Source organism: Hypomesus nipponensis, chromosome 6 (genome assembly GCF_054491055.1).
Source record: "Hypomesus nipponensis isolate SF chromosome 6, ASM5449105v1, whole genome shotgun sequence".
Taxonomy (NCBI): domain Eukaryota; kingdom Metazoa; phylum Chordata; class Actinopteri; order Osmeriformes; family Osmeridae; genus Hypomesus; species Hypomesus nipponensis.
Window position 1 is genome coordinate 13,084,908 of NC_140366.1, and position 18,861 is coordinate 13,103,768.

The following is an 18,861-nucleotide window of genomic DNA, read 5'->3' on the forward strand; positions in this document are numbered from 1 at the left end:
TTATCAAGCAGAGGCACACTGTGATTTTGTGGCAATGTTATGATTTACGATTTGCAGGCAGATATAAACCCCTCTTCTTGAGCTTCTACAAAAAAATAAGTATCTTGTCTTGCAGTTTATTTCCCTGTGTCTCCATCTTTTTCTGTCACGCTATCAGTTCATCAGTGTCTTTTGCTAACCTTTTTGTAACTCTGTTAGGGACTTGAACACATAACTCTCATGTCTCTACCAACACAACGGGATCTCTGCTCCTGTTTTTCTCAATAACTTCCTGATTGTGTGGCACATTTCTGAGTGCACCCAGAGTCTGGGAATCTGACCTTTGACCCTCCCCGGGCCCAGCTGGCGGAGGGGCTAATGGGTGGAGGTGTTAATTTGCCCTAACGAGGTACTAAGCTCCAGGACCCAGAGAGGCAGCAGAGGCTGAAACCGGGCCAGGTTTGGGTTGTTCCTGGCTGGGTACGAGTTGGCTGGGCACTGAGCCCTGGGGATCCTTGCTGAAACTCTCTGACAAGCATATCAAGATGAACTTCAAGTTAATCATCCCTGGAGGCACGAAGGTGGTGCACAATGCATGGCTGTACAAACAGCACACCACCAGAGAAGATGTACATGCACGTACTAATACCCTAACACTTGCATAACTGCAACCACACACTCCACTCACAAGTGAATAGTGTTTGTACAATGTTAGATCATATTTGTCATCTTCTTTACATGTTGTGAAATGACACAGATTCCAGTTGCTGGCTTGGGTCTGCTGTGGTGTGGTGTGCTATGATGGGCAGGATGGTGGCCTGGTTCTGGTGTGGTGTGCAGGATGCAGGTCTGGTCTGGTCTGGTCTCGTCACATTGCGGTGTTCTTCCTCTTCAGCTGCTCCCCTGCAGGCTTGTGGATCCCATGACACGCTAATCCCATTAACCATTTAGCCACTTCCATATGCATACCCCGCTGAGCATGCACATACAGAAACACACGCACGCACACACACACACACACACACACAGCCTGACCCCTCAGTAACCCACGGGCAGGGATCAAAGTTGAATGCATTTCCTGGAGTCATTTTGACTTACAGACAATCAAGCTGTGATCTTTGGCACCACCCCTTAACCTCCGTTTATTTCTCATGGTCAACTCAACCATATCAACCATACCAAATGTGTCCTTTCTCTCTATCTCTCTTCCTTTCTCTCTCCATTTCTCTCTCTCTCACACACACAATGTCTCTCATCTCTTTTTCTTTCTCTAGCTCTCCTAATGGGTGGTGGAGGTGGAAGGTAATTGCCCCTGTTTATGAGCTTCTGCTGTGCACTGGAATTAGAATTAGTTCCAATCCAGCAGACTAATTAAAACCACACACAGGGGGTCGGTCATGATAGATGACAGGGAGGAACTAAGATGTCTGCCTCTTGTTTCCCCCACCCTGACACAACCTGAAATGCCTCTGCGCCATCTGCTAACCTAAATTTCTCACAGCACTCCTCAAGATCCATGTCTAAAATATTACAGAATACTGTAAAGGATATGTGTGTGTCTTTACATGAAGGTGTTTGTAGTGCAAATGTCTAAGCATTAATGCAGTTTAGCGTCTGAAGAATTACGTAATGAACCTCTGGGTTTGCATAGAACAGTGTGTGTGTGTGTGTGTGTGTGTGTGTGTGTGTGTGTGTGTGTGTGTGTGTGTGCGTGCGTGCGTGTGCGTGTGTGTGTGTGTGTGCGTGTGTGTGAGTGCGTGTGTGTGTATGCAATCTGAAGCCAAACCACATAAACCGAGATTGTATCTGACAACATGACTGATTGCCCAGACATTAAACATTAATATCAGAAAGCATAAACAGTACTTAAAAAATGCACTAAGTCTAACCATGCTGAACACAATCTTGTTTTAAAAAGTGTAAAGTGTGTTCTTGCAGAGAGAAACATTTCTTACAGCCAACGTATTTTTTTTGATTATTTACCCATCAGTTTACCATTGACGATACATTTTCCACTGCTCAATTTGTTTCTATATTTCTTATATTTCTACATGTGGTATATATTTCTCTTTTACACAACATTTCTCCCCCTATCTCTATCTTTCATTTTCTCCCAACTCTTTCTCTAACTGTCTATGCCTCTCCTCTCCTCTCCCTCACGTCTTCAACACACACTGTCTCCCTCACTCTCCCTCACTCTCTCTCCCTCACTCTCTCCCTCACTCTCTCTCTCTCAACTCTCTTATTCTCTCCCTCTCTTGCTGCCTCTCTCCCCTACTCCTTTCTGAATGTTGTAGAGATGATGGGAAGTATAGCGCCTCAGTGTCTCTGGACAGGCTTTGCGTGCAGGAGAAGAAAAGGCCGCTGTCTAGAGCCTGGGCCTGGAGTTGGAGAGCGGGCTGAAAGGAGAGCATAGATCCTCAGTGTGAGCCGAGTCTTGAAAGGGCCCCTTTGTCCCAAGATGAAACAGCCCCACAGTGGTAGATACTGTATGAATGGGCCGTGGCTCGCTCATGATGACATTCCCACACTTTATGTGGCTGTAAAGGCTGGTCTGTTTTTCTTAGAGGGATCGTGACCGAGGAGCCCTCTGGGGAGGCTCTGCGGGCCTATTGACTATTGTTGTGGCTGCGAGTTGGAGGATTTAGACTGAAGTGACACCTGACCGTTTGTGTCGTTTTTCAACTTGAACCATTTTGTAAAAATGTTCTCGCACCTGATATAGAAGGGTGATCATGGAGGATCACGTGTTTGAAAGTTGTCGGTCACATTTCGCTCGGTTTCTGTTAGCTTTACAGAACATTCACGTTAATGCTGATTGCTTGGCTGCAGCCAGGTAGGTCATTGGTTAAGTATGCTCCAATAAAAATCTTTATCTTCTCTTCACAGGTGAGTCCACGTATTTAGATGACCACGGACCACCAGCCCCAAGGGTAATAACTTTATCTTCTTTTTCTATATCGCTCAATCTGTCTTTTGTATTTTCCTCTCTCTTCCTGCCTTCCTTCCTAAGCTGTGTGATAAATTCCCTCTCTGTAAAATCTGTTCCTTGGATTTATCTTGTTCTTTCTCGACTTCTTTCTTTCTTTTTGTTGTATTTTTCTCCCTCCCTCAGTCTCTGTGATGTGTTGCCCTGTCTAAGACTGCCAGGCAGGATAAGGGTTAGGTCTGTCCGTCTGGCTGGAGGAGTTGTGTGTGAACTCACTCTAAATACCAAATAGACCTCTGCTCTACACTATCCACACTCACACTTACAGACACACACACACACACACACACACACACACACACAGAGGCCTTGTGTCTGTACAGCTGCATCTGTCTACTCTTCAATCCGTCTATCCTCCACACTCCAGTCTTCCTCCTCACCTCCTATCCTGCCCTGGTTTAGACTGTTTTGTCGGTCCAACATGCAACATGAATTAGATAATTACTCTGTGTTGTTTTGTATGCTACTCATATCTACAGCAGTATCTGTGGCGAGACTGGCTTTAGTTCAGACCTTCTGTGCGTGTTGTGACCACAAACATTTTAGAGTCCATATGGCTTGGTATCTGTTTAGACAAACCCAAGCAACTGTTCTGATTAGGTCTGAGACTGGACATCTGGACTATGTTTGTCTGTTATGCGCTTGTTTAAAAAATGCTTGTTTGTCGTTTTGGCCAGCTTAACCCAGAGGTGAATGACAAGAAGCTATGTCATCTGTTAGAACAGAGGCCATCAATAATGAGAACATTATGGGGGTGTGATAGGAATCTGATAGATGTCTGCCCTTCTCTCACACAGGTTTGGTGAATTGTGTTAAGAATTGTGTTGCTTTGCTTCCAACCTACAAAATGATATCAGCAGCCATGTTTCTTTGCTAGTCGTAGGCCTAGCTGAAGAGACCGTGGAAGAGACTTCTTAAAAGCGCCAAACGATCTCCACATTAGTCTAGTCAAACAGGGACAGGAACAGCTGGCTTGTGTCCTGCGGCAGAATGAGTCATGAATTTTAACCACCTTGTTCAAACACAGTGGCTATAATAGAATGATATCAGTCATAATGGAGACATCCTTTGGCGCTCTTCTCTAAAACGGAGGCTATTTTATCAAGTTGAATATACACAAATGTCACATCTCAACTCCCGGTTCATGACGTTTTGGGGGGGGTTTCCATTTATCTTCTCTGGTCATGGAATCCTTGCAGCCAATCTGGTGGAGTTGCATAGGAGACTGGCCGCTACATTGGTTCATCCCCTCAGTTTTTTTTTCTTTCTGCTTCTTAGATCAAAAGATACCAGTGGAAACCACATCAGAAAGCTTATTAGGTTAGCTAAGCCCCGTGTGGTCCCAACTCAGAACAGAGGCATACTGACTTAATACTGTATTAGCCACTAATGTTAGCGAGAGACCGTTAGCCATCTGTCATTATGGGAACCCCTGCAGGCCGGAGAAATCATGCTAATGTGGCTAACGCTGAATAGACCATGCCTGTCATCAAGCTCTCTTCTGATGTTAACCTGAAACTGAGCTAAATTTAGAAGAAACAGCTAATTCATCTTAACCAACTATGGCAGAGTGTGAGTTTAATGTAAGATGATTGTTGATGATTGTTAGATTAGAAACGTGATTAGATTAGAAATGTTTCACAGAAATGAGAGCGTAAAGAAAAACACCCTAAAAGTAGAAAGCACTCTCTGTGTCTGGCTGGGAGATGAGGTGCGTGGAGGTTAAGAGGAGGAAGCGTCGAGCACATCCAACATGTCCTGACTGGGTTGTCCACATAGTGCTTCCTGTCAAGGGAAGGATGAAACACACACATATACGGTATACATTAACACACACACACACACATGAACACATGCACACATAGAGATATGAAAACAGAACAGTGCTAATTCAAACCAGCTGAAGCTGAATCATGGCCCTGTGCACATCATTTAGTTTCCAGTATCTACTGCAGATGCTCTTTGTGTGGAAGAAAGAGAGTTTACTGTCTGCTAGCGAATGATTTTCACAATAATAATCTTGACACTGAAGGATACAGTTTTACATTAAACAATAACAACAGAACATCTCTGCGTCGCTAAAGAGATGTTGACTGAATATCTCTATGCGCACAATCACACAGTTCTTTTTTCTTACAGAATAGAGATCTATGAAGGAGGCAATCAAATCAATTTAACAGTTGAACTGTAATAGATTGAATTCCTGCTTTGTGCTGTGATGCATAAATTCACTCTCATGATGATTCCCATCTGCAATTCTGTCGTGTTTTATACACCAGACTACAAAACGACTTCATACATTTATTTCTGATTTTGTGACAATATAAATACATTCATGCAAACAAAGCACGTGTCTCATCATCCTTATTATGACACGATAAACTATGGAGTCTGTGATTACTTAGTAAATACCATTCCAGAAGACTTTCCACGGCCATCCAAGACTAACATCCAACATCTGACCTTCCTCATTCTTAACTGTCACAACCTCCTTTCCCAAAGAGCATATCTGTAGAGGTTGAATTAGAGGCCGTTGAGTTGATGGGGGTTAAAGTTGATCATATTATAATTCCAGTTACAGACAGCTTGATCAGGATGGCTCAGACTGTCATTATTCACCGCTAGATTATTGTTCTCCAAACACATAATCTGGGCCCCAGGGTTGAACCGAAGACCACTTTACATAAGCATAGCTTCTATATATTTCTATACTACATGAAAGGTAACTGTGACTTTGTAGCAAGATTAGGATATTTGGCACGACACAGACTCATGCCTGTCAGCACAAGTTGTGCAAACAAAGATATCCATCCAGTTTTCTTTCCCCTACTCTTTTAAGATAGCAACTTTCTAGCCAAATAACACAGATAGTTTTAATGAACACTGTTTATCAACAGTCGACTTAGCTATTTGGCAAAACAGGAAGTGCATCATTGATAAGATGATACTTTGTCCTCTCTCTCTCTCTCTCTCTCTCTCGTTTTCGTAATCTTTCTCGATCCTATATTTTCTATGTACTTTCTTTCCCTCTCTCTGTCTCTCTCTCCCTCTCATTTGTATACTGGAAGGGTTTGTTTTCATTCTCACACCCCTGTCCTATACACTGTTGACCCTCATGCCAGAATGTGCTGCTTACCCTGTGCACACATGTACATAAACATCATTATTTTCTTCTTAACACTCCCCCTTTCCTCCATAAAGCCAGAACGTTTGTACTAATTTACTTTTCTTTCTTTTCTTCTTGTTTGTGTGGGCGTGTGGGCCTGTGTGTGTGACCCCCTCCAGATCCTACCGTTTCCCAGCCAGGTGGTGTACAACCGTGTGGGGAAGTGTGGCAGCAGGACGGTGGTGATCCTTCTGAAGACTCTGGCTGAGAAGCACCAGTTCAACCTGATCTCCTCAGACATCCACAACAAGACCCGCCTCAGCAAGCATGAACAGGTACGACCTGAGGGATACTGCTGAGCGTAGAAAGGGCCACGCGGCGAAGACGGAGAGGAAAGAGGCCGCTTGTCTGTCATGATATAGTGCTTGTCGTAGACAATGTTGGAGGGAACTCAATTGTGCCTCTGATTTAATACTTCAAGTGTCTTAAAATGGCTCAATGTGAAGTATGTAATGAATGTAGTTATGTTCACTCAGCTTCATGAGCCATGCAGGGTGCCATCCTCAAGTACTTCAAGCTGATCTGGCCTATTTAGCCTCTCTAGGAATGGGAAGAAAGAACAAAAGAACAGATGGGGAAACTCTTTATTGTTTCCAGGAGCATCTTAAGCACATAAACAGGCTTTATAGAGGAAGGGCTTCTTTCGTTTAAATCTGTACCCTTCTGAGAAGTGCTGAAAGGCCAGGCCGTGCCTGGGGAAATGCCAATACAAATGCCAACGTCGATGAAACATGGCTAAAAACCGCGCTAATGCTATGGGATTCAAAACACCACTTTCTGTCCTCCTTCCTCCTCCTAAACTAAACATAGAAACCTCCATTCTCGGTGCTCTGTGGGTAAGATGGGTAGAGGACAGATTTGAACAGAGTTACTCCAACAGCACACACCTGCTCTGTGGTCAGCCCTGTAGGACCCCTCCAAGGCATCCTCCAACAGTGCCAAACCAATAAACATGCTCATGTAACCTTTTATAAACTACTCTGGCCGCCCACTTTCTCATTCATTCACTTTAGACTACACCATCCGGCTTTCTTAGGAAGCCCAAGGAGGAAGTGAGTTGGTGTGTGCCTCTGTGGTGTGAACCAAACCGAACCATTTCTCCTCCTCTGAACTTTTCCATTAGCATTGAAGTGTACTACAGAAAAACTGTTGATAGTTATTTCAAACCACTTCTGAGTCGCCAGCTACACATTCATGACCGTTACTGACCGATTGGATTTGGAGTAAATATTTGAAGCTAATATTTAATCAGCAACTTGTTTACTCATTCATCAAATCTGAAAGCATGGCTGTGTACTGTCAAAGTTCCATTATAGTCATTAGGATTCTGGAAAAAGAAAGAAAAAATACATAAAACTGAATGACCCTTCAACATTTTACCACTATGAGTGAGTGTGCGTGTGTGTGTGTGTGTATGTGCAAGTGCATGTGTTGATTTATGCAGATCCACAAACACACTGCCCTAAGTTTAGAGACTGGTCTCATTAGCCTCTGTCTAGCTGGGTCTGGACCCAAGTGTAGGGCTGTTATCCTGCTGGCTCAGCTAGTGGTCTGCTAATGGCTTTGCCCTGAACTGAAGCTCTCTGCCTGGTTAGCCAACCGGGCACAGTCCCCCTCATCACTCTCCCTCTCTCTCTCTCTATGTTTCTCTTTCTCTCCTCACTCTCTGTCTGTCTCTCTCTTTGTCTATCTCTCCCCCATGTACTCTCAGAGCATAATGTCCTGACTGTGTGTCTGTACTAGGGCAACACATTTTGACCGAAAGAGAGAGGTTTATGATTCATCCAGAAATGGCATCACAAAGTCTTTAATAAATGCTCTATGTTAAGTGGAATTCTACATCATCAGTCTCTCACAAACAACCAGCAAATAGACGTGACTTTGCCAGAGGCTTTCTGTTCCTCTAAACACCGACCACATGTACGCAAACACCAAGAAGCTCGCTTCTGCTTTGGACAAGTAGACGAACATATACCATAGCTACAATGCAGTTCATTGATTACCTTAACGTTTTCCACAAGCCTAGTCATTAACTCTGAATCAAGACTCTTGTTTTGAAAGAACATACTATTGCATGATGTAGTTGAATTGGTGAGGAGAAAGAGGGAGGTAGATTTGGGGTGAAGGGGGAGATAAGGCGAGAGCCTGTCCATGTTTGTTCATCTTTAAATGGATGAGGTGAAGGGAGGAAGGAGATTTGAGGAGATTACAGAGTGGGGGGTGGAGCAGAGCTGCAGTCGCTTTCACTCTATTTACACTCCTCTCCTCCTCCCCTTGCCTCCCCCTCCCACCCCCAGTCCAGCCGTCTGATGGGCCCTGTGAGGAAGCCTTGGGGCCGTATGCTCAGGAAGAGAGGAGATGAGGGTAGGGATGTGGAGGGAGGAAGTATGCCTGGAATCCCACACTATCCTCTACTTTCACTCTCTCCCCCCATCCCGCCCTCCTCCTCCCTTCCTAAATGACAGGGGGATTGGCCAACCGTTGTGGACGGGGCGAGTCACACTAACAGGAGAGGGGGTGTTGGGCAGCCTTGTCGTTTCCCTTAAATCAACCCAAACTTGTTTAGTGCCCTGACGTCAGCCAAAAGCCCTATGGGGCTGGACTTTTGTGGAGGAAGTAGGGAGGAGGGAGGGATAAACACTGAGCTAATTGGTCTGGACTAGTATTAGCTTTGTAAAGATTTCTCTGTAGAAAAGGAGGGAAGGGAGAATGGAAAGAGACAGAGTGAGAGGCAAAGAAAGGGGAAGGGAGTTAGAAGGTAAAAAAGGTATTTATTTGAAGTAGAACTGTTATGAGAGACAGCGATGGAGAGAGAGAAAGAATGAGAATAAGAGACCCCAAGGAAGACAGGAGAGAGTGAGTGGAAATATTCTGGATATTGGTGAAAAGGAGGCTATCCAGAGCTTAACTTGGGCCTTAGATAAACTGGCTTGCCTGTGTACATCATGTATACATAGATCACTGGAACTATCCAAGAATGAGCAGCTATGACGCAAGGTCAGGTTCATTAAGATTATTTACTTGGTCCCAGTCAGTTAGAAACTAAAACAAAATGCAATTTTGGAACTGTAAAATATATCAATGTCACATCCCTTCATGCAACAAGAACCCACGCTGGAGCGCAGATTAGACACGGCTTGTGTGCAGAACTCAAACAGTTCACTTGTCGTCTTCTACCTTGTGTTTTCCTCCCATTCTGAAACCTGAGGACAGTATTTGGGGTGGATGTCTTGTACTGTCCATGTTTCCAGTCCAGGCTCCAGGAACAGTGCTGTGGCACCGAGCAAGAACATGTGGTGTGGCTTAACTCTCGTTAATACAATCATCTAGGAGTGTGATGGGTCGTATTTCACCGTGGTGACGCCAGCACCTGGCAAGCTGGGCGGGGGAACTCTGATTACGCCACATAGACGTGAAACACGATTACACGATAGATCTGCCATCATCCGTGCAAACATCCTCCAGCGTTCAGGGTAACAGTTCACAGAGAAGTAGACTAGAGGTTATTCTTAAAGCATTCCGTGGGAGAACTTGTCTTCAGAAGAGAATCCTTTTCTAGTACTTTCTCGAACAGTCTGTGACTGATGTGAATGTGTGTGTATTTCAGGTGGATCTTATGAAGAACATCAGTAACATTCCCCAACCCTTCCTGTACACCAGACATGTCCACTTCCTCAACTTCACCAGGTAACCATAGAAACATCACTAGCCTGACAAGAATCCATCAAACTCGCCTTTGTAACTCCCAAATACAGTTTTGGACAGTGCAATGTTGAATATTTGAAAATACCAGTACTGTTTCTATAGGGATAAAGGGTGAACATGTCTGTCTGTCCATGTGTCCCAGATTTCGAATAGAACAGCCAGTGTACATCAACATCATCAGAGACCCAATCAACCGCTTCCTCTCCAATTATTTCTTCCGACGCTTTGGTGACTGGCGGGGCGAGCAGAACCACCTGATCCGCACGCCAGGGATGAAGGATGATGAGAGATACCTGGTGAGACTCATCCTTAGTCGTCCTTTGTCCATCATGCCATTCATCTATTCTTCTGTACATTGATCCGTCCACCAAACCATCCTGTATCCATCCACCCAGCCATCCTGCACATCCTTTATCCATCTACCCAGCCATCCTGTACATCCTGTATCCATCCACCCAGCCATCCTGCACATCCTTTATCCATCCACCCAGCCATCCTGCACATTCTTTATCCATCCACCCAGCCATCCTGTAAATCCTTTATCCATCTACCCAGCCATCCTGTACATCCGTCCATCCATCACTCCGTTCATCCGTTTCTGTCTCATCGTCATGTTTCACATCTGAGCCTCAATACCCCAAAGCCCAGTCATTCAGAACATAGACATCGAGGTGTAGAATACCAGAGGGAGATTCAAACATGCTCACTTTTGTTTCAGTCTGTTTGGTTGTTAGTCAGTTGAGGCTGAAGCCTTAACCCCAGTGAGTCATATCTTGATGTTCCGGAGCCATGAGTCATGAGTGTGCTTGGGATGATTCCACAGGAGTTCTACTACTTTTCACTACTTTTCATAAGGAAACAGGATGTCTTCTGAAAAGGTGACCCAACACAACTTGTCTTTCACTCTGCGTCAACAAGATTTCTCAAAACTGGAGATTTATTTGTACATGTAACAGCGTAACAACCGTAAGTCTTGGAGCTGTGATGGTGTGATGGTACAGATGGTGGCAGAGTAGGGATGATGACGGTTAGGAGAGGAGAGGAGCAGATGGTGGAAGGGAGGAGTGATGAGGGTTATAGTGAGGCAGGCGGCTACCAGCCCACAGCTTTTGCCTGATTAGTCTACGAAAGACTCAATTACAGACTTGACTCTTAAATGACAGACTCCCTGTCTGGAACATGTAGACCTGGGGCTGTGTTTACCCCTGCAGCACACTCACTATGTTATGGCTGATCATTTATCCCTTTTCATGTCAAATGTTGCCTCACTGTGTACACTGAAACTGTCATTGATATCTGATTCATGTGAGTTGAATAGAGTCTTACTTTACAATGACTGAGGGTGTGAAGGTAATGTGTGCTGTATGGTTAGTGGTGAGGTGCTTGAGATAAGCTGGGAGCAGACGTAGTGCGCCAACACAGATGAGGAATTCTCCTTATTGCTCCCCAGTCATGCATAGAGTCTCTCACACACACACACACACACACGTGCACACACGTGAACAAATGCCATTCTTTAAGAGCGCTGCCACAAATTATTATATAACTGCATCGTATGCATGTACACACTCACAGACTCCCCTGCGTTGTCAAAGATACTCCACAACAGCCATAAAACATTTGCAAACAGTGGATGTAGTTCTGTCTAGAGTTTGACTGTGTGTAATTAAGTTCTGCTGAGGGCCCCTGGAGGTTAGGATCACGTGAGTTGAGTTATTAAACTATGCAGCACAAGAGGCCTCTCTTGCTTAGGATAATGTGGTACTTTGGCTGCCTTACCTGTGTTTGAGTGTGTGTGTGTGTGTGTCTATATTTACGTGGTCTACTACGTCACACTGTTTCAGACCCCCCCTCCCCTTGGAGAGGAGAGGGGAGGAGGAGAGGAGAGGATAGGATAGGAGTAGGGAAGGAGAGGAAAGGACAGGAGGAGACGAGAAGAGGCGAGATGAGAGGAGAGGAGAGCAGGAGTACCTGGTGTGTGAGAGGAGCAGGCTCTGAGTGTTAGTGTGTAGAGGAGTGAGGAGAGAAGGTGTCTGGGAAACAATTGTCTATGTCCTGACTGAGGAACAACTCCTAATGCACGTGTTACTGAAACATGTCTAAAGTGGACACTCCCTCTGAGCACACACACTCTCAGACACACACACAAACTCAAGGACACGCTCGCAGTGACAGAGAGAGAGACAATTGAGGGAAGGATAAGTGTTGACATATTGTGCCAACACCAACACTAACCTGAAATGCTCCCAGTTAAGCAGGTGTGCAAACACACACTCCCGCATACAGTATAAATATATATACACTCCTGAAGGATTATGCCCTGGCAGAAAGCCGTCCCCATGTCATGACACACCAGTTAACAACCAAGAAGAGGATGGTCTGATACTTTTACTACCTTTTATTGAACAGTGATGGAAACATTGAGCACTTCACTTGCCACTACTACTACCAAACCACTCCCAGCCCCACACCCCCTACCCCCACACAGATAGACAATTGAATGGACTCCTCCTCCCCATATGCACACACACACACACACACACACACTCAAATGAGCAGCAGTTCAGACAGAGTTCCAGGCACCTCAGAAATGAATGGAACATTAATCTTGAACTGAATTGGACCAGTGACTGTGTGGAGGCACCTTTCCAATACTAATGGGTTTCCCTTTGTTCAAGCACGGAGTGGGCATTGTCCATCACAAGAGTGAAAGTGTATGTGTGTGTGTGTGTGTGTGTCTGCATTGCTTTGTATAAATGAGCGTGACTGGCCTGTCAGAGGTCCCTAGACCGTGGGTAGGGCTTGTATCTGGTGTCACACAAGAGGCTGGGGCATGCTTAGCAGGGGTCCAAGTGTGTTTATGTGTGTGTGTGTGTGTGTGTGTGTGTGTGTGTGTGTGTGTGTTTGTGTGTGTGTGTGTGTGTGTGTGTGTGTGTGTGTGTGTGTGTGTGTGTGTGTGTAAGGGGGTGAGATCACAATCACAAGTGTGACTTCCTGTGTCTATGTTTCTGGCCGATTTGAGAAACAGCTTTGCCTCCAGAATCTAATCAGTTGTTTATGAAATGTTGGCTAGTGGAGAGTGGAGGGTGGGACGTGTTGGGGTGTTTAAGTCTGACTTGGGGGGGGGTGGGACTTCTGTAATCCTCACGCCGTGTGTTAGTGTGTTGTTTGTGTGTAAGAATGTTTGTACGTGAGAGAAAGGGAGGATGAGTGAAAGAGAGGGGAGGGAGGGAGGGAGAGAGGGAGAAAGAGGATGGGGCACAGATGGAGAGAGCAGTATTTGTACTAGAATCATTCATGTGGTCTGATGCAAAACATTCTTGTGTTCTACAAATGCTCCATTTAAGGGGTAGTCCCAGTTGCTCTGTTCTTTCAGACAGACATACTCTCCCACCTGAGACTCCATCAAACTACCGTTGCAGAACATCCGTACAAATGTTTTTCTGAGAAAGAAGCAAAAGGAATTTGGATAAAGAACAGTGGAGTGTGTTGCAGTTGGCTTAAATGAGACCATCTCTCCATCTCGTTGGTCTGTTTTGGGGCAGGGACTTTGCATCCCCTGGTGGAGAGCAATGACAATTACAGCTCTGCATTAGAAAGCCGCATTGGAAACCTGATTTCTATAAATTGCCTTTTCTTTAGATTTTCTGTCTCCTTTGAGAATGTTGGTTCTAGTGTTCTCCAGTCTCTCTCTCTCACTATCCTTGTTCTTTTTCTCTCCATTTTTCTATCCTGATGTTTCAGTGCTGTTATTTGTGTGTGTGTGGTTTTCGTGGTGACAGAGAGCTGTTCGGTCAGGTGTGCTTGGGTAAAGCAGATGTTTCCTGCAGGTCTGTGACTGAGCCGGGTCTAGAGAGTGACCAGATGTTAACAGTGCTGCTCATAGGTGTCCCAGGGTCCTGTGACTCACCAGGAGAGAGCCTCACACATCCTGCAACCACACTGATGTCATCATAGCTGTGTTTCCTGAACATTGTAGTTCTGTCTTTTCTCTCTGGCACCTTCTCCGTCTACTGCCCCCTTCATCGACTGTATTAGCTTATGTGTGTATGTGTCTGCCTGTGTGTGTATACATGTTTGTGTGTGTCTGTGTGCACGTGTGTGTACAGTAAGTAATCTAAGTGTCATTAATGTGTGTTTCGGACCAGACAGTGAAGTCAGAGGCCAAGGTGACACATGAATCGTTACTCTTAAGTTTTTTAATATGCGTGACAAGCAGGACTGTTATTAATTAGCTGGAGCTAGCCAGCAGTCTGAGAAAAGGGCTGGAGGGCACCTACTGCCTGGATCCATGTTGAAATGGAAATACTACTCATATTAAAACTTTTAATAAATGCGTGGTGTCGAAGGATGGTGAATACCTCCCATTGTGTGTGTGTGTGTGTGTGAACTTCTGTGAACATTATGCTCCTCTCAGTGTGGGGTCCTTTCACTCCAAGTCACCCAAGCTCTTACCCCATGGCCCCTCTCCTTTCACCCCAGAAACAGGCTCTCTCTCTAGGCCTTACCAAGGCTAGGAGGTCCTGGGCCTCTGGTTCTGTCTGGCATGGCTTATCCTCTGTGATGGAGTATCTTCGCTTGGGTGGTTAACTTGACCAATGATCCTTTTCCATGTAAAAGTGAGGCCAGGCTCATTTTCTGAGAACCGACCCTCTCACCAGACCTCATACTACTTTTTCACTGTTCATCTGTCAACACCCTATTCCCCAGACACACTTGCACAGCTACAGTTAAGTTTATGTGTGTGTGTGTGTGTGTGTGTGGTGTGTGTGTGCTGTCGCTCTTTCACATGTTTTTGTTATGTTGCTCAGGCATGGTTGCCATCTATAAAGCTTACGTCACCTGACATGGCATTGACTCTTGGGTTTGTGTTACTGACACAAACACACACACTTGCACTCTCTCTCGCTCTCACACACACACTTTTCATATGTACAGACTGGTTGACTTCACCTCTCTTTTCCCCCACTTTTTTTTACTTTTTACTCTCTCCCTCCCTCTCTCTCTCTCTCTCTCTCTTTATCTCTCTCTCTCTCTCTCTTTGCTGCCCTTCATCATGTAGACCTATATGACATCATGTCTGCTTTGATATTATACTTTGATAGAAAATCTTCAGAGAGCTTATTATTTCATGATCCACATTTAAATTAACTGAAGTTCTTCCTTTTAACTACATTCATCTTTAAGGTAAAAAGCTCCCCCTAGGGAAAAAGATGTAATGTTGCATCAAGGGTTGGTTGCAAACCTTGAGCAGTGGTTTGGCGCTGACCTTTACTGGAAACATTTACTTTGTTTACCAATATTCAGAATTCATAACTTTTTCACATTAGTAACCATAACCCTTAGAAGTGGGTGTACTGTGTGTGTCAATAAGTAAGACCAACAAAACTTATGGTTTGTTTGACTTGGATTTCTGTGCTAATCTTAATCCTTCAGGACATTAACGTGTGCATCCTGGAGAATTACCCAGAATGCTCGAACCCAAGACTTTTCTACATCATCCCGTATTTCTGTGGACAACACCCACAGTGCAGGTACTACAACCTGCATGGTCAGGTCCATGATGAAGTCATGTCTTCAGATGAAATAATAGAGAATAAATATGAAAAATGTTTTCATGTTGTGCTGATTACACATCATTTTCCCTCACAATCTCCCTGTCTCTCTGTCTCTCTCCCTCTCGCAGGGAACCAGGAGTGTGGGCTTTGGAGAGGGCCAAGCAGAACGTTGTAGAGAACTTCTTGCTGGTGGGGATCCTGGAGGAGCTGGAAGATGTGCTGCTCCTGCTGGAGAGACTCCTACCTCACTACTTCTCTGGTGTGCTGGGCATCTACAAGAGCCCAGGTACACACATACACACACATACAGAGCAAGACTGAAAGAATGTTGATTTTCCTCAATTCTAAATAGTTTTGGCCGAGAAAGGGGTAGTTCACAGCCATTTGCGTTTTTCTGTTTCGTCATTAGTGGGCCTGTTTCCTCATCTCATGCTTTCTCATTTAACCCGCACTTCACTCATTTCCCGCTGTCTCCCTCTTGTCTCCGCCCCTTCCTGCAGACTACAGGAAGATGGGGAACATGACAGGCACAGTCCGTAAGCACACGCCCACCCTGGAGGCGCTGCAGGTCCTCTACCACCGCATGCGCTACGAGTACGACTTCTACAACTTCATACGTGACCAGTTCCACCTCATGAAGAAGAAGATCGGCCTCAAGTCCATCTCGCGCCCCCCCGCCCACCAGGCTTCCTTTCTGAGAGAGCTGGAGTTCCACACCCCTGAGCCCCTGGACGAGGACGAGGAGCTGGAGGCCGACCTGGAGGACGCCAACAGCTGGTTGGTGCAGCCATGAGTGTTGCCACGGTGCCTGTGGAAAGAGCTGCGATTAGCTGGAGGTGGCAGGAAGGGGTGGGGATATGCCCTGTCTGTCAGCATTCCCAACAGGAAGAGGAAATGAGGTTGGGGGTGTGTGGATTCTGATGCCCGTGTTTTTACGGGCTCCTTGTTGCATCTGTCCTGGACTCTCCGCTTGCCATTGAGGACCGCGGCAGTGGGTGGGCAGCTGGACAAACTGCCATATTTAAATATTGACTAGAATAATGGGAAATATTTTTTTCTTCAAAGATCCATTGTTTTTGTCTCCTTAGTTTTTGTATTTGTTTGATCCAAGAGGCTGTCCCAGTTGGTGGATCAATCTCCAGGTGAGATATGAATAAAATATATGGAGGTGTTTTAGGAAGTATTTTCTAGAGTTGGGGAGGAGGGGAGGGGGGGTGGGAGACTGCCTGAGACAGGGGACTTGCTGCAGTAGAAGTAGTTCCAGGTCTTCCTCAACCTCATCAACCCTTTCATTCTTCTTCACCTTCCATCCTGTAGTAGGGACGTGTCCTTACATGTGACTACAACCAAACCTTGAATGCTGTTTAACAGTCATCCAGGACTTCTTAAAGTGCCAAACCTCACTTCTTGGGTCTCTGTTGTCACATGAACCCAGATTGGAAGAGTCCATTCCTCACATGGGTGGAACATGTGGGGGTGACTTGGATCAATTCAGCTATAGTTTGTGATAAATATCTGTGTACTTGTGGATAACTTATGAGGGTTCAACTGTAAGCAGAGGAGCACTTATCTATGAATTCAGAGAATTCAAATTGTGAGCCTATGATTGGATTCTGAAATTAGTATTTGTCACTGACAGTGTAATAAGACTGAAAGTTGAGATTTAGCAAATGCAAAAAATGAGAGGGGTCCAAACAGGTTAAGTGAATCTCTAATTAATATGATGGCAAGACTTTACAGTAAGGTTACATTAATTGTGTTAGTACATAGTAATCGCGATGTAATTAAGTTGTATCAAGTGGTATAAATTACAACAAGTGTAAGAAGGCACAGGAACGAAAAGGTGTAAAAGGTTAAGTTGAAGGTTGTGTCACCAAAACAAGATAAATTTTAACATCCACTTACTCCTGCAAGCCCAAGGTCCCCCATATCAAGTTCAACCGTAATGAAGTGTTACTACATCCTATGTAACTAATGTTGTAACTATTAGTATTGCTATTTAGTTACATGGTAGTTAGTGTAACCTTCAATGTAAAGCGACGCCAAGATGATATTTTTGGACCGACCATTGACATAAACATGGAACATTTGGTTATAGTTCCATTAACACATAGCATACAATAATTTATCTCCAAAAACTGGTCAAACCATGAAGGCCTGATTAATCCAAAGCGTTAAACATCTGCAAATGACCAGAAAAAATATTGTTGTTTATTTTAAGTATTATGTTAGCAGCATAATATGTGTATTATACTGTGCTTTGATCACATCCAAGTTCCTTTCATACAAGATTGTTTTTTTTGTAGCCACTCCTAAATTAAAAAAAACTCTCTCTTGGTTTTTCTGGAACCAATCAATAAATCTACCTACCCATAATAACTCTGATAACTAAGGAGATGGAATGGGACTGGTGGTTGTCATGGATCCCTGCTGTCTCCAGATCCACTGTCTTCTTTTTCTTAACCAACAGTGTCAGCACATGTATCTGTACCCTGCAAGAACAACAGTCATTAAGCTCCTATCAGACATTAGTACAGTATATTTGACATGCAACCCTTATGGTGTAATATAGGCATGTCTATTTTTCATTATCCTGTCTGTGTTTTTAACATTCTCTTTTCAACAGTTTAATTTATTATTATGTATTCACAGAAATTCCATATAAGCTTCTCAGGAAAGAAAATGTTTTATTACGACCGTTAAATATGTTGGGATCTTACAGCAAAGAAGCCTATTCTGGTTCTTACAGAAATGAGTCCAAAATGAACTGAAACAGCTACGGATTAGTGAAACTAGGTTACAACAGAGTCTATTGTTTTCTCCGTTTTGAAAATAAAAATCTGCTAACAATTGCAGTTACCGTCTCCTCTTTTTTTTCAAATCTCAGAGAATGAAACAGCATTTTTGTACGTAATATTCTTTCCACAATTATTTCTTTACATGAAGTTTATTGACTTAAAAGCATTTACTTTACTAACATCTATTCAACGGGTAGTTAAGTTAAGGATACAGCCTTCCTTACAGTTGCTACACCACCTGGAGAGTAATAGTAGGAGATTGAATGAGATAAAATCATTCTATTGGATGAGTATAACTATTGGAGGACACATAATCCAGGGCTTGGAATGTGTTACTGGGAAGTAACTCTTAAAATGACCAGCAGGGGGCATAATCTCCCACCCCAGATTGAAGTTTAGTTATGTGCAGGCCATTGTAGACCTGTAATTATTTTTGAACCATATCTGTATCATCTTTTCATTGTGTGTGTGTGTGTGTGTGTGTGTGTGTGTGTGTGTGTGTGTGTGTGTGTGTGTGTGTGTGTGTGTGTGTTTGCGTGTGTGCGTGCAAGTTTAGCAGGCTGTAGATCAAACTCTATCTTTTTATCTATACTGTAACTCAATCACTTGTGTTTGTGCAAGTGAATTGGTTTACCACACAAACACTACATATCCCTACACATACAA

The 18,861-nt window shown here is 44.3% G+C and overlaps 1 protein-coding gene across 1 annotated transcript in view; it reads left to right on the forward strand.

The window, feature by feature from the left end:
• Positions 1 to 18,252, forward strand: part of LOC146287151 (uronyl 2-sulfotransferase-like) — a 42,067-nt gene extending 23,815 nt beyond the window's left edge. The window contains exons 2-8 of the mRNA XM_084700856.1: positions 2,869 to 2,912; positions 6,254 to 6,409; positions 9,742 to 9,821; positions 9,982 to 10,135; positions 15,276 to 15,373; positions 15,526 to 15,683; positions 15,898 to 18,252. Coding sequence (XP_084556982.1) covers positions 2,869 to 2,912; positions 6,254 to 6,409; positions 9,742 to 9,821; positions 9,982 to 10,135; positions 15,276 to 15,373; positions 15,526 to 15,683; positions 15,898 to 16,190 — 983 coding nt within the window. The 3' untranslated portion in view covers positions 16,191 to 18,252. The remainder of the gene's footprint in view (positions 1 to 2,868; positions 2,913 to 6,253; positions 6,410 to 9,741; positions 9,822 to 9,981; positions 10,136 to 15,275; positions 15,374 to 15,525; positions 15,684 to 15,897) is intronic.
• Positions 18,253 to 18,861: the final 609 nt, after the last annotated feature.